The sequence below is a fragment of the Mangifera indica genome, chromosome 1, assembly GCF_011075055.1.
Source record: "Mangifera indica cultivar Alphonso chromosome 1, CATAS_Mindica_2.1, whole genome shotgun sequence".
In the NCBI taxonomy this organism is placed as follows: domain Eukaryota; kingdom Viridiplantae; phylum Streptophyta; class Magnoliopsida; order Sapindales; family Anacardiaceae; genus Mangifera; species Mangifera indica.
Genome location: NC_058137.1, coordinates 5,874,774 through 5,897,682, shown reverse-complemented (window position 1 = coordinate 5,897,682; position 22,909 = coordinate 5,874,774). Strand labels below are relative to the sequence as shown.

The 22,909-nt window shown below is 34.3% G+C and overlaps 3 protein-coding genes across 4 annotated transcripts; 2 read left to right on the top strand and 1 right to left on the bottom strand.

Annotated features, from left to right (window-relative positions):
- Window positions 1-1,552: 1,552 nt before the first annotated feature.
- On the bottom strand, window positions 1,553-7,244 carry LOC123228088 (wall-associated receptor kinase-like 14). 2 transcript variants are annotated; one of them, XM_044653294.1, is made up of 4 exons: window positions 7,088-7,244; window positions 6,092-6,838; window positions 3,750-3,821; window positions 1,553-2,988 (listed from the first exon to the last, which is right to left on the bottom strand). In XM_044653294.1, exons 2-4 carry the CDS (start codon window positions 6,819-6,821, stop codon window positions 1,721-1,723), a joined length of 2,070 nt encoding a protein of 689 aa, XP_044509229.1. In that variant the 5' UTR covers window positions 6,822-6,838; window positions 7,088-7,244; the 3' UTR covers window positions 1,553-1,720. The 2 variants fall into 2 exon arrangements, with proteins under 2 accessions (XP_044509229.1, XP_044509238.1); XM_044653303.1 differs by lacking the exon at window positions 7,088-7,244 and adding an exon at window positions 6,928-7,080.
- Window positions 7,245-18,203: 10,959 nt separating this feature from the next.
- On the top strand, window positions 18,204-19,572 carry LOC123195607 (methylesterase 10-like). The gene is made up of 3 exons (XM_044609417.1): window positions 18,204-18,595; window positions 18,691-18,828; window positions 19,164-19,572. The coding sequence occupies exons 1-3, from the start codon at window positions 18,233-18,235 to the stop codon at window positions 19,440-19,442; spliced, it is 780 nt and encodes a 259-aa protein (XP_044465352.1). The 5' UTR covers window positions 18,204-18,232; the 3' UTR covers window positions 19,443-19,572.
- Window positions 19,573-20,719: 1,147 nt separating this feature from the next.
- Window positions 20,720-22,435, top strand: LOC123212933. Its single transcript, XM_044632184.1, has 5 exons — window positions 20,720-20,863; window positions 20,958-21,010; window positions 21,647-21,832; window positions 21,939-22,019; window positions 22,098-22,435. The coding sequence occupies exons 1-5, from the start codon at window positions 20,810-20,812 to the stop codon at window positions 22,261-22,263; spliced, it is 540 nt and encodes a 179-aa protein (XP_044488119.1). The 5' UTR covers window positions 20,720-20,809; the 3' UTR covers window positions 22,264-22,435.
- The last annotated feature ends 474 nt before the right edge of the window (window positions 22,436-22,909 follow it).

Sequence of the window (22,909 nt, the reverse complement as noted above, 5' to 3'; positions counted from 1 at the left end):
GAACTTATTGCTGATCTCTCTCTTGGATGGGTGACGTGAACTAACATTAATTATACTTTTAGTTTAGTAAAATTAGATGATTAAATAATTTAACAATAATAATAATATATTGATAGATTAACTGATAAATAAAAATACACTCAATGTTATGAGTTGGATCTTAAAGTTTATTTGGGAACAGGAGACCACTCGCTTTAATACAGAAAATTTTGAGAGCTCTAAAGTGTTTTAGATATTTCTATAATTCTAAAGTTTTAGTTTGGTATTTTATACAAATATGTATAGATATTATGGATCAAGATCACATGATTTTACTCATTTCTCTTATGTAGGTAATTTATGAAGCTCTACAGATTTAGATTACTTGGTGTTTCAAGTATTTTTATACCATGTGCATAGATCTTGCAGATTGCATGGTTTTATATTTGTTCATGTGACTGAAATCTTCTCCTTGGTGTGGTAGAATTTGAGATTAAGGTTGATAATTTTGAATAAAAGATGGAAAATTTGAAATTAGGGAATTTAAAGTTTAATTTGATTTTGAAATTGGGTTTTAAATTGAACCACTGAAATCTGAATTTAGAATTTCATAATCCCTGATTGCATATTTCAAATGTCAAATTTCAACGAGTTTGATTTCCGAATACAACATAGTTTTTTGGCCAGAACCGTCGCCAGCGTGATTTGTGGTGTTTGTTATTGTTCAGCAGACCAATGAACTATCTTCAGTCGCTATAATAATTCCAACAAACTTTACTAATGAACTAAACACTCAAAGACGTCGGAGAAACAGAATACAGCTTTGAGATTGGTTCTATCCTTACTCATTCACACAAACAACACGCCATTTAGAATTTGGCTTTATATATATATATAAAATCAGTGTAGAGATGGCTCCTACATTCTTCTACGTACGAGAATCTGACTTATTTCTCATTAAAAAAGGGTGGATGGATTAATGTTTGAAAACTAAAGTTTATATCTAATAAATATAATATAATTAAGTGGTATATAAATATGAGAGATTGGATGTAAACACATGCTAATTGGTTTTCTATAATACGGGTTTCGAACTTCACACTTATAAACTCAATATATTATTAACATAAGATCAAAATATGAGTCAAACGATAGGTCTAATAATTTAAAGTGTTTTTGGATACAAATGATAATGAGCCTGTCCAAAAAAAGGCTTAGCTAAACAACAAGCTTAAAAACCCTAAAGTATTCTTGGATACAAATAATAACGTACCCGTCAAAAAACGAACTAAGCCAAACAGTGCGCATAACAACCTAAAATGTTATTGGATACTAGTGACAATGCATTTATTCAAAAGCAGACTCAACCAAATGACAAACCTAATAACCTATGATGGTGGCACACTTAAAGATTGTGGTTAGACCAGTGTAATCAAATGGTGGATCTAACAACCTATAGTGATTACATACTTGAGGATGATGGTTACACTTGAAAGAGGGTGTTAAAAACTAAACTCTTATGTCTAATAAATACAATATAAGTGAATAATATATAAATGTGAGATATTATATCTTAATACAAGCTAATTAATTTTGTGTAATATAAATTTTAATCTTTACATTTATAGATACAATATATTTCGGCAATCAAGCATCCAAGAGAATATTTATAACTACAAAAATTATAGTAAACTCCAATAGTATTCACAAAAATGTAAGAAATTACTTCTATGTCACTGCACTACTTACCCAGTAAACTGCTTGTTGAAGGTGAACTCTGTTCGCTTAACCAAGGATCCTGCACAGACATGGGTGAGCTATCCTTCACCTTGTCCACTGTGGGCAGACACTCAACAGCCTTAGGAGGAACAAGTAATTTCTGACTCATCGCCCCTGCCTTCTTAATCATCATGTGACCTAGTGATCTCTCACTACCAAAGTCTGATGATAAACATGAAACTGGTGGAGAAGCCATGTAAATATTTGAAGCCCATGAACTGACCCTGATGTGTTCTAGTTCTTCTGCCACTTCTGTCATAGTAGGCCTCATGTCTCTATGAAAAGCAAGGCATCTGAATGCTAGCTCGGCCACATTATGAATGGATGAGAGTGTCCAAGCATCCCCGCATGGTTCAAGGTATGGATCTATTATCTCATCCACACAGCCTCTCCCAATCCTGTCAATGGCTAATGCAGCCAAATTCACCTCACTATGGTGGCGTGAAAAGTCAACCACCTTCAATGCAGTTATGATCTCTAACAGAACTACCCCAAAGCTGTAAACATCACTTTTATCAGAAAGATGGAAATATTGATGGTATTGAGGATCAAGATAGCCAGGAGTCCCTTGTGGGGCTGTTGAGATGTGGGACGACTCAGTCATGCCAAGTCTAGAAAGACCGAAATCTGCTACCTTCGACTTAAAGTTGAAATCCAAGAGTATATTGCTGGATTTGATGTCACGGTGATAAATTGGTGGATTCATGACAGAGTGGAGATAGGCAATAGCCTGAGCAGTCTCAGTGGCAATAGTAAGTCGTATTGTCCATGGAAGTCCACTACCTCTATCTCTTTGAAGATGCTGACTTAGAGTTCCGTTGGGCATAAATTCATAAACAAGGATCGGTTCACCTTCCTGTATGCAGCAGCCTAACAGGCGGACAAGATTTGGGTGGCTCACAGAGGATAGAAGCTTAATCTCGTTCATGACTTGGTCAATGCTATCAGTGTCTCTATATCTAAACCTTTTTATAGCAACCCATTCACCATTGTAGAGTTTTCCACCGTAAACTGTACCATAGGCACCAGTTCCCAGTCTCTGCTTCTCAGAGAAATAACAGGTAGCTCTTTCAATTTCTTTGTACGGGTAAAACGGTACACTGGAGTTGCCAGCAGCTTGATACAAAAGGCGCTTAGCACTCAGCTGGTTTCTCGAAGAAATAGAGCGCCTTCGGATGCAGAAACATATAAGAGCCAGACCAGTCGCAAAGGAAGCTCCAACAATAAGCCCTGGAAGCAAAACAATGTGAGTCATGTTCTACTTTCTTTGTTTTCGACACAAAAGAAAATATTAAATACATAAATATTATCTATTTTTCACTGAAGAATACTTTAACTAGACACATCAAAACCATCATTCAATTGATTTGAGCCAGAATGACATGGTATTGTCATGCTGAATACCAAATCAGGATATATCTCAAATTACAAGCATCCAAAGGAACTGTTTAGCCATTGTCTAGCTAATAGTTAATTGGGCTGTCACTGGGTGAGACAAACAACTGAATCACTCCATGGTGACCAGTAAAACAATTCATTCTCCTAATAAATCAAAGTTTTTTATGAAAAAAAAAAACAATAGAAGTATATAACTGCTCAACACAACTGCAGTTTGAACCTATGCCATGGAGTTATCATCTAGAGTTCATTTAATTTCAGGATCCTTGACAATTAAAATGAAAAGAAAACCCCACTTTAAAAACCTTGAAATTTTTTGGGAAGTAAGAAACAAGGGAAGCACAGACATTTACACAAGTTTTAAGATACTAATTCAATGATTAGGTGCATACAAGAACAGCAAAAAGCGGAAATGTTGACAAAAAAGAAACTTTTCAGCACTTCAGACACTCCAGTAGTTTCTAGATAAAAATTTTAAGGCGCTTTAAGTTGATCACAGGAATGGGTCAAAAGTTAAACAAAAAAAAGAAAAGTTCCTGAAAACATACAAAACACTAAACTGTATCTGTCAACATTGAAACATAAAATCTTACCTCCAACAATAGCACCAACTTTGGTTCCTCTACAGCGGCCAGAAAAATACATTTTGGCATTGCAATCAGAGGCTGCTCACATGAAAATGAGGGGGAAAAAGAAATAAGTAAATTGATGCCAGCACAATACAACGAAGGCCACATAGTTTCAATCTTGTTACTTTTTCATCAGTAGTGAGTATTGGATAAAAATATCTCACTTTATAAGTAAGTTTGTCTCTCTTGTGTCTAGGGGTTGATACAACTTTCTTTACAATCATGTAACTAGTTTCAATCTTGTTTGAAGAAACATTCAAACAATTTATTAATTTGATTGAATTCAGAAGGATTTCTTGTAATTATTTCATGTTAACATAATCCTAAATTAGGCCTTCATTAAGCTTCTCAACCTTTGATCTAGCATTCAGTATCTCTACAGAAGTGAAGCTAAGAGACAAATATAGGTTATCAGCAATACATATATCCCTAGTCCGAATAGTCCAGCTAACCTTTGTCAATGGCTTAAAATTTTAGTAGTAGGCTCACAGCATCATAACTGTTACATGTCATTCAGGCTAAAGGCATGTGACTAACACATGCAGAAATAAGAAGCACTGAACACAAAAAAAAAAAAAAAAAAGTTCTTTGGTTACAGGTTTAGCCGCTAAGTATGAGAAATTTTCAGCTGGGTTAGCCACTACTAACTGGAATGGTCTTAATAATCACGCAATCCTCCCTTTTAACTTCTTTTAGCATAAAAGTTTGAACTTTGAACTCCGAAAACATCAGCCTGTGTTGTTTTCGGATGCGCTTCCAACCAAAAAAAAAAAAAAATACTGTGGTAGGTTGGACTTCTAACTTGTCAGCAAGAATCTTTTTTAGCAGTCACAACACATGCTATGGCTCCCAAGTTCTTAGCACACATAACCATTGATTGTCAGAAATCATTAAGCCATTGCCTTATCAATCAAATTTTCATAAAATGTTTAACCCCCGTTCCACCTTTAAAGAAATCGCGCCCTTTAATTTGCATTTTGCACATCCTAGGATTCAAAATGTTCATCATTACCTTATTTATAAGATGTGACTTGTTTTTAATGCTTCAAAAACCTAATCTTATCTATACAGCCAGATATTAACGATTAACCAACGACAGCCACTTAAATCATTTTATGCTTTATAAAAGGCCAAAGGACTTTTCCCACCCAAAAGCTAATTGCGTTTTCCAAATCATAAATGCAGGGTTTAAAAAGTCCAAAGCCTCACTTATTGGTCAAGTGAAATTAAAAATTTTTATTTAAAACAAGTGTAAAATTATCACTCTATTAATAATATTAAAAAATATAAAATTTATTATATTTTTTCTCCTAAATTTTAAAAACTATAAACTTCACTGTTACTTAAAATTTTCTAACTTTAAAAAGTCACATTCTCTCCCCCTCAAATCTAGAGTTTTTTTCTCTTTTAACCACCACGACTTTTCCTCTTTATTCTAAAATGTCGGCCGACGCCTTTTCTCTCTAGATCATTTTGTCCAAGACAAAGAGATCAGTTTTTTCATCTCAATTAAGAGATGAAGAAATCGGTTTTTTCATCTCAACAAAGAGATTTGTCTTAGTCAAAAACAAAGAAATCTCCATCTCCTACAAAGAGATCAATTTCTTTGTTTGAAAAGATGTTGTTGTGCTCCATCATGCACCGGTTGAAGTTTTAAGGTGGAGAGAGGAGGACATCGACGTCGAGATGATAGTCGGAGGAGATAAGGAAAAACCTTAGGTTCGAAAAAAAAAATGTGATTTTTCAAAATTAAAAAATTTAAGTAGAGATAAAATTGTTAGTTTTTTAAAATTCAAAAGAAAAATATAATTATTTTTATATATTTTTAATATTATTAATAAAATAAAGATTTTTTTTCTACTAAAAGTTAACTTATAGATGAGATTTTATGTTTTTCAATCTTTATAAATATAACTTTAAAAGTGCAACTAAACTTGAAATAGAAATAGTCCTATGGCCCTTTATAAAACTCTAGATCTCATAGCATTATCAAATGACTCAAATTCTGCCTCATTTTGTGCTCATCTAACTAAAATGACAAAAAAAGTCAAATAAAATACAAAGAACCCACTTGATGAGGAAGCGTAGCGAGCAGAATTCCACAATTTTCTCAGAAAAATAATTTCCACTGAAACTCAAACTTCATGTCAAGACCGCACATTACTAAGGAGAGGGCACTTTTGTCACGATAAGATATCATTTTCTAATTGGACAGTGCGTCACACCAAATCACGTCTTGAAACATAAAAATGAAAATCAAATAAACAAATAAATAATAAAGTATAAAAAGCAAAGGGTCGACTCACTTTTGCGGCAGCCAGTCCCGGCGGCGAACCCGTCACCCTGAAAACCTTCTTTACATATGCAACGGAACCCATGCTCTCTGGTAGGGAGGCTGACATTTTTAATCACAGCATTTTCAGAGCAATTCTTATCATTGCGAAGAAGCCACCAACCCAACTCAACTCGCTGAAATTCGAGCAAAGCGCCAGAGCCTCCGACCGGGTTAAGAGCAAAAGAAGACAATAGATACTGGCACCCAGTCCGATTCAAGTCTTCAAACTGCAACACAGTTGTCTCACTTTTATTTCTAAAAGAGTAGCAGTTTATATGAGGACTTCTGTTACCACATGAGCCCAAATTAAACTGTTGCTCAGCCAAACTCGTCGGTAAAACGCAGTCGTTTTGACTACCAGTACAGTTTTGGAGAAGCAAACTGTTCAGTGACGTCATCCCGTAATTGTGGCTGAAAAGGGGACGGAGTGAGCTCATCTGGCGGTTACATTTCGGCGGAAGGTTAACGAAGATACTGTCCACCGTCACATTTTGAACGTCAAACTCTCCAATTCTAACGGACTGAGTGGTGGGGTGGCAGTGCAGCTGGATCGGGCAACCCTTTGAGAACCCGAATGGATATGGTACAGATTTAAGTAACTTGCTTGTTTTACATGTTTGTTCACAGTGTTCTGCGGCTTCCGCTGCAGAGATAGCGAAGATCAAGATAATTGAAACAAAATTTAATCGTCGAAGAATCATCAATCATCACCTGCAGACTGTCAAAGCAAAAAAAAAAAAAAAAAGAAAGAAAATATTGATTGAACAATTCAACAATTGATCAAAAGAACACAAACTAATTTGCTACCATATTTGTATATTGACTTGGAAAGAGCAATAAATGGAGGCGTTGGGAGGCCATCCATATCAATTAATGCTCAGACAGAGGTCCATTAATGGTTAATAAAGCAATTTATTTGTTGGTTTTGCTAGCAAAATGAAAGAAAATTCAGGTTTTCATCGCTTACCCCGAAACGCTGCAATTTCCAATTCAAATATTGACTTGTCTCCAACGGACCGTGCTAGTCTGAGAAAGCTTCGTATTTTTCACGTCTTAAAACGTGTCAACAACGGCACTACTGTTTGATGAAATGACAAAACCACCCTCTCTAAAGATCCTTGGAAAAGTAGAATTTTAAGCTTATTTATTTCTCAGAACTGACTACTGCTGACTAAAAAAATAAATATCATGCGAATTTTCAAAGATTTTTTCTATATTCATAATTGTGTCACGCATATCTCGTGCACGTACCTCCCGTCCTGTCTGTTGGTATGATTGAGAATTTTCAGCCTTTCATTTTTTTTATTTGGAATTGAAAATATATATTTCAAAATATTTTAAAAGACAATATTTTTTTATTTAAATATGTATTCTCATTAATAATTAATTAAATTACATTTTTACTCTACAGATTTTACCAGAATAATAGTTTTATTGAGACGTAAAAAAAAAAAAAAATTCCCAATGGTTGGAGGTATAACCAACCAACAACCTGAAAAGACGTTGTACGGGAATGGCCTTGTGGATTTGAGTCATTTTAATTGGGCGAGAATGTTCCCAACCTTCACGTAAGTGCAACTGGGTTGACCAGAACAGATGCACCATCCACTCTGAGAATCCTTTTGATGCTCCATCATGAGCTTTATGATTTGATGAAGCTGCCGCTGGAAGTGGGCCGCTCTCCGCCACCAATTGTGGAACCCACTTAATAATTCTATTCGCTTTGCAATTTTTTTTTTAATTTATAAAAATTTCTTCCACTTTTTAAGGAAGAGTAAAAATTGTAGGGTATGAATTTAATTTTGGCCTACCAAGTTTTGTCTGAAACTACAATTTTTCGTCTTCACTCGGTTATCAAATTCAAATATTAATTTTAATTGTTAAAGAGAATATTTATTATTTTGTATAATATATAATTATTCAAATATTAATATCACACCAATAAAATATATTTTTATTTTAATTATTTTATATTTTTTTTATCTTGCCGCACTATCCTCACTCACAATACTAATTGACAGTAATAAATAAAACTTTTTAAAATTTTTAAAGTATAAACTATTATTTAATTTCAATAAAAATAAATAATATTTTTTCGTTTGCATCAAATTTATAAAAATTTTAATAAACTTTATTAACAAATTCAACCAAAAGACTATTAAAAAAAAATCGGTAAACGTCATTTTATCAAAATCTGGTTGGGAAGTAGTCATTGGGCCTTCATATTTATCGGAAATGTTTGTGAAATTACCTAATTTTTGTCCATTGATTAGAAAAATATCACACAAGACCAAAACACTATAACAGTGGACGCATCTGCATTTGAAAACGATTGGGGTACCCGTAAGCCCTAACTATTTGACTTGTTATTTATTTTTTTAATATTAAAAAGACAGTATTAACGACAGTTTAACCATATATTAAACTATAATTCCAAAAAATCCTCCAAAACCTAGGCGTCGTCAATAAAAGTCTGAATATTTTTGTCATTTTATCGGAAATATTTATTTAATTTATTTTTTTGTCATTAAAAAAAAAAAAAATCCTTGCCAACCGTTAAGCCAGACCACTCAAAATCTCGGTACGGTGGAGACCAGCGACGCCGGATCTCAGCCTGGTGAAGACTGCAGACCCCTTTTCCGGGTTCCGACATTCTCCAGTGGCTGTCTCCTATCGACTTGGCCGTGATTCCACATCCCTCAGTCACCAACAATCTCCACCCTTTTTCCATGGATATTCGTTTGTGATTTTATTTTTCAATTTTTTTTTTGTTCTAATTGTTGTTCTTCCTGCATCTGCTCCCATCAGACAATTTTTCTCTCTGTGCAACCGTCTTCCTTCCTCTTTCCGCAGTCTTTACGCCAACAACCCCAGCGACTCAGCCTCTTATTTTTTTGCCTTTTTTTTTAAAATTAATTATTTTTGTAGCCGGGGCCTTTTGATATTGACTGTAAGTTCCTTTTCATTTCTTCTGTCAGTCGTTGCTTTTGTTTTTGTATTCACTTTGTTTGAATTCGGAAAACATTGGGAGAAATTCGGGGTTAATGGGAAATAGCTGAAGAACAAATGGATCAAAATGCTGAGAATTTCGTTTATATGTTTAACTCCATCGCATTAAGATAGCAATTGAAATAGTAGATAGTTACGCGTTTTGCATTATCTGTTATTCTCAGAGATTCCATTCCAGCTCTGATTTCTTACTTAATGGACTCTTTCTCACTGTTCCACTCGGAATTTGCCTCCTTAAATATAGCTTTGCTTCTATTCGGCTTAGTCCGTTTTATGGCCGCGAATATTGTCTCCTGAGCAGTCGGAACAGGAAAACTGATGGGAAGGGCCGGCTGTGGGTCAGAACAAAAAAGATGGTTAAAAAAGAAAAAAAACTGAAGAGAAAATATTTTTTTTTAAATTTCAGAAAAGAAAAATTGATAATTTTTTAAATTAAGAAAACAATGAGATAAAATAAAATTTTAATTTTTTTATTAGATAGTAATTTTATTTTTAACTTTAATTTTAATATAATGGCAAATATTTGAAAATTTTAAATTAAGTAGATATGAGTTAAAAAATGGATGAAGGGAATAAGTCTTTTGGCCAACGGACTGTATAGATTTATGGCATGTTGTGGGACAAGATGTATGGAAATTAACCTAACGGTCGGGCCTGGAAGTTTACCTGTCAACTTGTAAATTACAATGCCAATTTCAAAAGGGAGAAGGACTATTTCCCACCCAACTTTTGATGCGTTTTCAAGATGTCATCCACGCCAGATGAAAATCCAGTTTTCCCACCCATGACCAAACTGCTGTCCATTTTTTCAGTTAGGAACAGGGGCAAAATCGTTATTTACTATTTAAAACATTAAAACTTTAAAATTTTACTGTTTCCCCCTTCAGGTTTCAAAAAGTAAATAACCCATCCTCAAAGTTTGAAAACTTTAATTTCACCCCTGAGGGTTTTGCTTCCTTCTTCGGCCACCACCGACGGCCGCTACAATCGATCGATGGGAGATCTCCGACTACAAAGGACGACGAAGGACGACCCTTCGTCGCCCAGATCTAGACGACGAAGCGTCGTCCAGATCTGGAAGAACAGACGAAGAACGACGCTTCGTCGTCCTTCGTCGTAGCGTCTGGACGACGCGACGAGCGACGAAGGACGACGAAGAGTCGTCCTTCGTCGTCTGGGTGGAGCGACGAAGAGAGACCTCTTCGTCGCACGGTGGTGCGACGAAGAGATCTCCGTCTCTTCGTCGCACCGTGCACCAGGAGAAGGAGATCTACATCTCTTCCTTCTTCGGCCACCACCGCCGTCGCACCAGGAGAAGGAGGAGGCAGGTGACTACGCCGGAGACGACGTCGGGAGATGAAGTTGAAAAATAGGGGTGAAACTGCTAGTTTTGAAAGTTATGGGGGGCGGCTGTTTTTTTGAAAAATTTGGAAACCCTAGGTTTGGGGGTGAAAATATTAGTTTTCAAAGTTTAAAAACTTTAGGTAAGGCGAAATGTTAGTTTCTAAAACCTAAGGGGGGTGAAGGAAAACCTCACATCAATTTTGGGATGAATTTTGCAGAGGGGTATTTTTGTCATTTCATCTAATAAGGGTAAAATGGATATTTTACCGTTATGCAAACAGAAACCATCCAAATTAACAACTCATGGGTGGGAAAACTGGATTTTCATCTGACATGTGTGGCATTTTGAGAACGCATCAAAAGTTAGGTGGGAAATAGTCCTTCTCCCATTTCAAAAATACATTCGTCAGTGACATTCATGTACCGTGCATCAGTCAAGATGCTTTATTAGTTGATAGGGAACGTTCAAAAGCCGTGTGGAAGAGAAGAGTAAAAGAAACTTGCTTGGATGAACAAGTGATATTAGTGTTATCATGGATAAGAGTAGACACGAATCAAATCGAGTTCGAACAACTCTTAATTCAAGTTTGATTCGAATAAAAAATAGTTCAATTTAAGTTTAGCTTAAATTCATTAAATTAATATTAAAGGTGATTTGAGTTTAGTTCTAATAAAAATAGTTAAATTAGGATTTGGTTCGAGTTTAAATCAAATTTATAACTCAAATTTTTTATTTGAATTTGTAGTTCATTGACAAAACAATATTATTTAATAATTATTTAATATAATTCAAATAGGGTCACAAGTCAAGTTTAAATTGAATTAAGTTATCTATCCAACTCACTAATAAAACTGAATGGAACTCGTTATGGTTTAAGTTTGACTCGATTTTAAAACAAATTAAATATTTTAACTTGAATTCAATTTATATTTAAAATAAATAAATTTAAATCGAATCAAACTAACTTTTCAATATAAGTTAACTCAATTTGAATTCAATCTTGACCACGTACCTCTCTTTTTTGTTTTTGGTACAAGCAACCAAAATCATTTTCAACTCAAGACTTTGGTAAGAGATTTTTTGCAAAGGCCGGAAGCCACGTGCTGATGGTGCCACCCTTGACTTGTTTCTTCACTCCGCGTGCTTCAATCAATGCCAACACAACAACAATATTTTAGACTGGCTTTCTATTGACGTATCTAATTTGAAGTTGAACAACCCAATTGATATTTTCTCTGATTTATTAAAAACAAAGCCTGTTGACCCGATTGGTTGGGCTTCAGCAATAGTTGCCACATGCAGATCCCCTTACAAATATTAAATCTATGCTTTACTCAAAAGTTTGATTGGCCACTTTTCCTACTGTTGTACGCGTTTGCTTGTCGATCAAATCGGCATCTAATCGCCGTCCAATTTGACTGACTGACCCGTAACTCAGGACTCCCGTCATCTCCCCTTACAAAAATTTTTTCCATTTTATTTTTAAACTCAGGAATATTTTATCCCTTCAAGTCACTCTAATTACGCTTTTAAGGATTTTATTAGGCTGTTAATCGAAATTCTGAAAGTAAAAATATTGCACAGTTTTGCCATTTGGGTAATTCTTTACCATTATTCAAATTGTAATTCCCAGATTTCTTCTGAAATTTGTTTGTTTTGATTCATCAAACATTATTTTTGCTAAACAGTTACTTTTCATTTTAAATTATAAGAGTAAATTACATTTTCCTATTTAGGTTTCACTTAAAACCCATTTCCACCATTAGATATCGTAAATAATATTTTACACTGTAAATCAAACTTGTGTTAGATAGTGAAATTACTATTTTTTTCTTACTATTTTATTTTTTAAAATCATTATATAATAATAAATTAAAAATTAAAAATAAAATCTTTAAATATCTAAAGATTGTTTTATTTTTGGTGGAGAGTGCTATTTATATAATTTAGAGGTGGAACAGATTTTTAGGCTTGGGCTTGGTGGAAAATGTGATTTACTCAAATTATAATGCTGACCCAATCTTCATTTTCACATCAGACTTGCAGAGAATTAGGACATGTGCAGGAAAGGATGATTAAATTTTACTAAATTTAATTCTAAAAAATGATAATATTAATTCTAACATAATTTATTTTTATATAAATCTCATGTTGAGTGGCTTAATTTTATAAAATTGTGTGTGCTCTTGAATTAATCCTTTCATAATTACATTTATTAGAATTAAATGCATCAAGGAGGTTATGTTGGTCTGAGGCTTGGCCCAAACCCTTTGATTTGGCCTCGCTTGTAGATACACAACTCACTACTATAATGAGTCGTGTTAGGCTTGCAAGCTTATTAAACTAAGTCATGAGTCTAAAAATGAGGTTTACAAGTCGATCCAACACAACCCACTACTATTGTGACTTATGCAGAACAAACAAAAGATTTATAAAAAAATGAATTGAGTTTTTTAAATAAATTTCATCTATTTAAAACAATCAAAACTTAAGTTTACTTAAACTTTATTAAAGTGGGTGAAGAAAGTTATTAAAATGTATCTTTTATATACGAAACACTTTTGTAAAAGTACGAAATGCAAAATCACTATATATAGTTTTAATTATTCCGTGTAAGTATCATAAATGTTTAACTTACCCATTATAAATAGGTTTTTTTTTTTTAAAATCATAATTCAATTTTCTAACATAATTTAATAAAAGAAAATATAATTTAATAAAAAACATTTTTTATTAAAATTAATGTGCTAATCCACTAAAAACCCATGGGTGGACCTGTTGTGTAAGTCATGTCAAGGTTCTTAATATTTTTTATAGGCAAGTCCATTTGCAAAGCTTGTTATTATGCAGACTTTAGCCCGATATGATAGATTACACTGAAGTCAGTTCGATCTGGTTCAATAAGGGTCATTGCCACCTCTAATTAGAATGAAATAAGTTATAATAACATGTATATACAAGATCTAGTAATTATCTACTCAACTTCCATCACGTTTAGAGCAAATTATAGATAAAAGGTACAATATGTTTCACATAGACGTTAATTAATAGATTTGAATACGAGGAAATCATGCATAAAAATTAAAATACTAAGCATGCCAACCATATGCACACACTATCATCAGTACTTTATTATTATTATTATTTTTTAAAAGCAAATATATATAAAAAGGAAAATCAAAACCACAACTTTAAGTTCATCTTGTTTTACTATCTTCGCAATTGCAAGATAGGAGATAAGATAGGAACACAAAAAACCTAAGAACAAAGCAAGAAACTAGCCCCCAAGGCAACGAAGAAGTAACAAAAAGCCTTCAGCACCACCCAATAAGTACTAAAACAACCAAAATAGAGTCTACAAATAGCAGAAAAGTTGCTGCTGAGGGATCTTGGGCTGGAGAAACTCCATCACAGAGGCAAAGACAATTTGTACTTGCCTCTTCCTACAACCTTATTAGATAAAAATATGTGTATAAATAAAGTACAAAAATTTGTGCACAAACAATAAAATGTTACCATATGATTAGATGTTATTTTATCTCTAATTTTAAATCACTCAATCGTATAATAATATATCATTATTTATATATAAATTTATGCATATTGTTTGTGTATATAATGCTACTAAGATTTTCGGGAATGCACCCTAGGAATACATGAGAGCAAGAACTTCAATCCACCTTTGAGAACAGAAGGAGCGCCGTCTTTACTTTCATTATTACTCCTCCAATTCAGTTTCTTCAACTGAAGCCGCTTCTTTGTTTTGCCTATAATGGTATCATTCTGATCCTCGCTGAATTTGTAGCTTCTCAAATATCTCTGCCTGCGTGCAAAGTGGTCGTCAAGACATAGACGAAACGATTCAGAGGGAAAGATGAATTTTGACCAAGGAGAAAGTTTGTCACTCTTCTCTTCAGCTTCCTCTCTGGTGTTGATCAACTTTCTTAAGAACATGGCGTCTGATTCAGTCCATCCTTTAAGCTTTCTTAATTGAATCCCGTCGTACACATCTGTATGGACTCTTGAATCAGAACGAAAACTACCACCATGCATCACCATCTTTTAGCAAAGCGAAAGGCGAGGAGAAGGAGAAGCAGGTGGAGCATGCACGAGTTGTCTGTGATATATATTGACATTGTGGTTTATCCGTTGATATATAGAAATAGAACTATTAATAAAACACTTCTACAAGGAAAAGATTTGTAAATATATTCGACTACCTAAATTAAAAATTTTTCAGAAAGTAAAAGTCTGAGAATCAAGAAGGCCAAAGGACTATTTCCCACCCAAACTATGCTGAAATGTCAAAGGTCCCCATTAATTATGGAAATACCGTTTACCCACCCATGAGCAGTTAAAATTAACGGAACTCTAACCCCTGAAAATTTAATCTCATTTTACCCCCTTAAAGTTTAAAACCTAACATTTTATTCCCTAAGCCAAGTTTAAAATGATTGCATTTCCCCCCCTAGGGTTTAGTTTCAAAACCCGTTCGACGCCATCGCCAGCCGTCGCTCCCTCCCGACAGTTTCTCTTCCACCAACGGCCCACCTCAATCCCACCCCAACCCATCCGACACCGAGAAACGTCGTTTGGGAAGAGAAATCGTCTTCCCAGATGAAGACGACTCTTCTTCCAAGAGGACGATGAGTCGTCTTGTTTTCATTTGGGAAGATGATTCATCTTGCCTTTATCGTCTGGGAAGACGATTTCTCTTCCCAAACGATGTTTCTCGGTGCCGGATGGGTTGGGGTGGGCTTGAGGTGGGCTGTCGGTGGAAGATAAACCATCGGGAGGGAGCGACGGCCAGCGATGGCGTCGGAGAAAGTGAATGGGTTTGGAAACTAAACCCTAGGGGGGAAATGTGATCTTTTCAAACTTGGCTTAGGGGAGAAAAGTTAGTTTTTTAAATTTAGGGGGGGAAATGAAATCATATTTAAGTTTATTTTTAATATTAAATATAAAATGAGGATTTTACATTTATTATCGTTAATTTTAACTGTTTATGGGTGGATAAACGATATTTCTATAGTTAATGAGGGGAACTTTAACAATTCAGCATAATTTGGGTGGGAAATAGTTGTTTGGCCAATCAAGAAATAGCGAAAATTGTAAGGATAATAAATAATAGGAATGCAAGTGGCATCCCCCGATTCATTTCCTGTACACATTTCTGACACTTAGTTTATTTATTGTTAATTAACTTATTAAACTCCTTTTAAATTATGATATATCATTTAATCTTATTAATTATATAGTGCATCATTTATACAAGAGGTTCTATAGAGCATTCAGATGGTCTTGCAAATTTGTCTTGCCCATTGGGAATGTTTGGAATGGTAGCATCGAGAAAGTCATTTGTGTTTGATGGAGGACCAATACCTTCAACTCGTGAAAGGAAAAGAAGGCTAAATATGAAGAGAAAATATGTCAAAGAAATATTCAAGATAAAAGGTATGTTGGATAAAAAAGACGAACAAAAACATTGAAAAAATGAATCAAAGATAAAAGAGAGGACAAATTAATAATATAATAACAAAATAATATGTGGGGTGCTTATGTAGTATAAGGGGTGACATATTTATGTGACAAATTATGTAGAGTCAAGTTTTTCGATTGTAAAAAGTTTAATTTAATCTAACTTTCTTTCTAAATCATTAATTTAAAGTTAGTTTCTTAGTATAATAAGTGTTTAATAGCTAGTTTAATAATTCTTTAGGAGAGTTCAATTTTTGTTAAAGTCTATTAAAGTTAGTTTTCTAGAATTTGAAATTAATTAGGATTGTTTAGTTAAACGATTTATTTATTTAATAAATAAATAAATTTATTTATTTTTTTATTTATTTAAAAACAGTCCGATGCATTTCCTAAATCTTTTCTTACTGCCAGCATTGTTCTACCCATATTAAATAGGCCAAACGACTATTTCCCACCTAAGGTTTGATGTTTTCTTAAAAGTCCCCCCTTTAACTATGAAAACACCAAACATCCACCTATGGCCGGTTAGATTTAATCAAACCCTAACGCCTGAAAATTTTATCTCCTTTTGCCCCCCTAAACTTTAAAAACTAAAATTTTCCCCCAACCTAAGTTTTAAAAAATGGCAGTTTCACCCTAGGGTTTGGTTTTAAAATCTTCGGCGACCATTCCGGCTCCATTGCCGACAGCCTCTCCCTCCCGAAACAACCTCTCCTTCCGGCAAATGTTTTCCTCCCATTTGGAGGATCGATCTGCGTCGGCTTGGCCTTGGGAGGAAAACATTCACCGGAAGGAGAGGTTGCTTCGGGAGGGAGAGGCCGTCGGCAATGGAGCCGGAACGGTCACCGGAGATTTCAAAACCAAACCCTAGGATGAAACTGCCATTTTTTAAAATTTAAGCTGGGGGAAAATTTTAGTTTTTAAAGTTTAGGGGGGCAAAATTAGATTCTATTTTAGTTTATTTTTAATATTATAGCAAAAATGACGATTTTACCCCTACCACCGTTAGGGTTTGGTTAAATCTAACCGACCATGGGTGGGTATTTGGTGTTTTCATAGTTAAAGGGGGGACTTTTGAGAAAACATCAAACCTTGGGTGGGAAATAGTCGTTTGGCCATATTAAATATAAATATTTAGTTAGTTTGATGCTGGTGGTTGGGAGGATTGGATTGTTGGGCCAATTGCTACTCATCCCAATTCTTTCCTCAGTAATGTCTTCTTCCAGCTCTTACCGCAGTAGTGTCTTGTATGTCGAAAAAGGCGTCACACAGTCATCAAACAGGAAAAGAAAATCATGCCTCTCGTTTCTGTTTCCGAAACATGAATGAACCTTTTTTAAACTGTAAAAATATTCAGCAAACAAACATTAATATTTTTTAATTTATTCGTTGTTGGAATCTGCAAAATAATATAAATTAGAGATTAATGTAACTAGTATCAGTAAAATTTGTTTCTGAAACTTGTATTTGCAGAAGAAGCCAAGGGTTGATATTGCATAGGATGCCCTCCAATTCATATACCCAAATAGATTAAAAAAGAAAAGGGATCTTCATTCATTTTCGAAGAACACGCTACTGTAAAAGGTCTTCATTCATTTTCGAAGAACACTAGTTTACAAATTTTGCATGGATGTGGGTAAACTGTTTCAGCAACGCTTTTTAGAAATTGGAAGATGAAAAACTAGAATGGTAAGTTTTTGAAAAAGGTGCCCAACTGGCTTTTGTTCATTTTGATTTATAATTATAGCTTCTTGCATGGCGCCCTTCACTCTCTTTTCTTTTCTCTGTTGTACTGCTAATTAAGCACTGCCCATCAACCGCTGTCACCAAATATTTCCCACAAATTACTTTCTCACCTCTAACTTTTCACTATGAACCATCAACTTCCACAGCTTTCAGATTTATCAACCCAATCCTAAATGAATCCATCATCAAAATCAAACTAATTTGTAAGTAAAACTAAAGAGGAGAGACAGGAGAAAATTATCAAAAAAATTGGTTTCGTTTAACGAGGTTGTATTAAGAAAGAAATTATGCTTTAGGGTTTATTGACTAAAACAATGTCAACAATCATAAAAACACTTATTTTTAAAAACAAGGGTGTTTTTGGTAGTTGTTAAACCTTATGGGCATTAATTAATGTTAATTGGATTAATATCAAAACTGCATGGTTGTCCAACAAATATTGAAACCGCAAAATGATGATAAATAACTTGTCACTTCTGCAACTTGTCCATTTCAACTTCTGTATACAAGAGAATGTAGAGACAGAAGGTGGCAATGGCGAAAATGAAGCACTTTGTTTTCGTTGATGCAGCTTGCTTTGGAGAATGGCCTTGGTTCAAAGTCAGGATACCGCTCAAAGCAGCCGGTCACCTAATTACTACAATAGACTTGGGAACCACCGCGCTCAACGCCAAGAATTTCAATGACATATATCCTCTTTCAGATTTTATTGAGCCACTGGTAAACTTCCTGGCCTCTCTAAAGGCCGGTGATAAAGTCATTCTTGTAGGCCACAGCTATGGCGGGATTAGCATTGCTCTCGCCATGGAAAAGTTTCCACAATTAGTTTCTGTTGGAGTATTTGTGTCCGCTTTAATGCCTACTCACAAATCTCCCCCAGGAGTCATCATAGAAGAAGTACACACTATTATTATTTTTTCACTATATAAGCTAAAATGCATTTGAGAAGCTAATTTTATCAACCCTCTTTTGTTTTTGTGCTGGTTTCCCAGTATTTGAACAGAACGCCATTAGAAGACTGGATGGATTGCGAGTTAAAATTTGACCATGGAGTAGATACAGTTCAATCATCTATTCGCTTTGGTCCAGAATACATTAAAACCAAGGTTTGCAAGAACTGCACTGAATCCGTAAGTCTTCAAGTATCCCAACCTAATTACTGTAAGGCTACTATGCAATGCAATGTATATTTTATTTTTTATAATCTGGGAGCCCTGTCCGACTTTATCGGACAGATAAACTTTTAACCATATTCACAGCTACAGTTGTAGATAATTCAAAGTTTCACTTTGTTATGATGTGTTACTATTCAATTTTACCCTGTGCAAGTTTTTCACATGAGATAAAAATTTTGTTAATCGAACTCTGACCTTTAACAACGGTGGTTTTTTGGCTTAACCCCAAAAGCTAACCCCTCGTCTCAGTGCAATGTATTTGCTTTAACTTACGCCACATCTGCATGTAGATTCTGGAGATAGCAAATCAAAAGGTTAGAACGACTAGGTTTTGCAAAGAAGATTTTACTGAAAAATTCCTGCTAACAAAGGAGAGGTACGGCTCCGTCGACCGGATCTATGTGATGTGCGGGGAAGATGAAGTGATAAAGCCTGACTTCCAATTGGAGATGATCGAGAATGAGCCTCCCAAAGAAGTGATTATGATTAAGGGAGCTGACCACATGCCTATGCTCTCTAAAATTTCAGAGTTGAGCAAAATCCTGGAAGATGTTGCTGACAAATATTAAAGGTTTTTTTTTTTTTTTTAAATTAATAAAAAAACCGTGTTCCTTAGATCGATGTCTTTAATGTTCAAGATACCATTCTTGCATTGGAACTTCTGTAAAATTCATGAATCTTATACGAGTATTTGTTGAATGGTGGAGTTTTTTTTTTTTAAAATTTTATTTTCTTGATTATTTGGGCTAATTTATCTTTGGAGTTATAAGTTTAACTAGGCCCCCTAAATTGATCGTGACTCTAATTTCAGCGTTCTAAATTTACAAAATTTATCAGCCAACAAAATTTTCTTCTTCCTTTTCGTGTTTTTAATGCTTTCAAGAATTCAGATTCCTTATAGTAGCTGGATTTCAATTTAAAATCACACTAATTAAAATTGAAATTACGATTAAAATCACATCCAAATTGTGCGATTTCATCATAATTGCATCATTTCAGTGTGATTATATCAAAATCAATCTATGTCAATGCGCATCTAATTAAATTTACATAATTTTGATGTGATTCTAGTTAAAACGCACTAGTATAATTGATGCAATTTCATCTAGAATTATTTTTTAGTGTGATTTCAGTTGAATCACATTATTCTAATATAATTTTAGTTAAAATCACATTGATTTGTCACTATGATATTTCATCGTCGATGATTGTTTTAAGTTTTAAAATTTAATTTTTTTATAAAAATAGGGAGTGAAAATATATTTATTAAAGTTTAAAGGGATAAATGTTATTTTCTTTAATAATATTAAAAGTTTTAAAGTAATTTTTATCTTTTAATCTATTTACCCTAAAAATCAATTAATTTTACTAATAGTGATGGGTAAAGGTAAAAAAATGTCATTTTTTGACTTCAAATATGCGACCTTACAATTTCAATATAGTTTGGGTGGGAAATATTTGGTCTCCCCCTTTAAATCTCAACTATAAAAAGTATGAAGGATTTTTATTTTAAAAATTTTTATTGCTTAGGGGCTTTCTGTTCAATCATTTTTATGTTTTGGCATTAAATAACGGTGTTGAAGGGAGGTGACTGAGGTTTTCTGGAACATCTGGTGGGAATTTAAGAGTTGTTGAAACCTTGGAGGGTTGGTGACGGGCCTTTTCTTTTTCTATTCCGCATAATTTTTTATTCTCATATTTTCTTATTATAATAATATTTACTTAACGGAGTTTGGAAGAAGTTTTAACGGCTCTAAAGAATCCAATTAGCTTAACAGAGTTTCGGGCTTAACAGAGTTTCTGGGTCGACGGTGGAGAATATGGGCCAATATCCCAGCCCAAACAAGCAATATGTGAATGGCTTCTTCAGTTTGTATTTTACTATTTTACCTTAAACCCTAGGCCTCAGGAGTTTCAGGAGAGCAAGAGATTGAGAATGTCGGAGGGAGAAGATTATGACGACGCTCCTGAGGAATTCACAGCCGATCAGGTGTCCCTTTTATCCTTTTTTTTTGGAATATAATTTCAACTAAGACATGCAAAATTGATTTACGAATTGTCTATCTATATTTTTTTTTTTTTAGGGAATACGGCAAGATGAAGAGATACGAAGAGTCCAGAAAGAAAATAAGGCCAGGTATACTCTTACTGCATATGATCCTGTAAATTAATATTTACAGTAAATAAAACTAAGTAATTTCTTTTAGAATTTGATAAAGTCTGTAAGAACTGATGAGGGAAGATGTTTAGTCATAGGAAATCTTTAATTTGAGCGAGGAGCGTTGATGGTTATTTTTAAATGAAATTTTAATTGTTATGTGAAGGAGTTCAAAGGAAGATGAACTATTAAATGGTGTAGAGTTGAGAGGTTGGGTATCCAATTAAGTTAGGTTAGTTTCTCTGCTATTGTTCTATGGGCATTTATTTATGATAAATAAGATGGATTGCATGTGGTTTGGGAGATGTTAACATGTAACACATAGGAAAAGATCAATACAGGATGGCAGGAAGTATCCCAATGTTGATGCTTGAGGATCAATGTATTGTATTGTTTGTTTATTAAATTTTGAGTGGTATTGGGTAACACACCATTCAAGATTGTTGATTTCTTAAAATTCAGGTATTCTACCCTAAACTTTGCAAACCTGCTATCCATTCTAAGTCGATTCCACAATTAGGCCAACTTTCTTACTGTTGTATTTATGATCTGTTTTATGTTAAACGATAAGTGCTAAATGTACATATTGAACTTTATATTAATTCCTCCACATAGGGTTGTTCGTGAGGGAAAAGAACGTCGCAGACTATGGGCTCAAAGGAAAACTCCACGAACTTCTAAAGGAGATAAGGCTATGCAAGATTTAGCCGAATCTGAGCCAGAAAAGACACAAAAAGAGGCTTTGGATGGTTCAGGGATGCTTCCAAATGACATTGTTGAAATGCTTGCTGCACGTGAGAAGTATGCTGCTATTTGCGTATTTGTGGTTTGCTCGTGTGCATGCATGTTAATGATTTTTAACTTAAGTCTGCATCATCATGACCAAATGTTCATCTTCTGTCTACAGAAAAGTTTTCTTATCAGACTCTGAAGATGACAAGGCTGAGGTGAAACGTCCTTCTAGGAAGAAAAAGAAGAAAAGCTCAGGGTAAGGGATCTTTGCTTTATGGCATTATGGAAAATCTTGTTAGGTTCGCAACATTTGAGATTGGATCCTTCTTTGCAGGTTAGAGCCTGTTATTCTGAAGGACATTCCTCCTCCAGAATGCTTGAAGAATTCCTTGGAGTTCTTAAAGAAAAGGAAAATGCAGGTTTCAAGATCATCTGCGGTTCTGAATAACTCAAACCAGGCACTTCGCCTCCTTTCTAATTCTGGCTTGTTAAAGTCATGAACTTGGATTCAATTTTTCTTTTTATTGCTTCATGTCGAATCTATTCATGAATAGTGCATAGCTCCGACCGGAGTAGTGTTGTTACTGATGAAGAAATGGGTTGAAGTTGTGTATGTTGTGAAACTGCTGTTAGTGACAGTAATTATATTCATGTGTTTAGAATTGAGTTCTACCTAGTGAGCAAAACATACAACTCACTTGTAACATATCTCATAGGAGATTCACCATTTACCACACTCTGGCTAGAACACTTATTTGACGTTTTTAGGGGAGGGTTTGGATGGAGGGATATGTATATTATTGAAGTAATTTATCTTCTATTACTTATAAATTTGGTAGTATTTTTATTTTAAAAAATTAATTAATAAAAATTAATTATATTTAAATAAAATAACATATAAAATAATTAATCTTTGTGGTAACGCATAATAGATAATCACATGACGGTGAATTGGTGATGGGATTTGTGGTCTCGAATGCATTTGGGGGTATTTATCAACCCATTTCCCTTATGCAAGGTTACTTGATTACACTCGGGGACTTGAACAAATTCACAAGATTATAATCCTAAACCTACATGTCCTGAGGACACGTATAGAGCTCTCAATTTTTTAACTAAACAGTGTTGGAGTTTGGGGTGTACGGA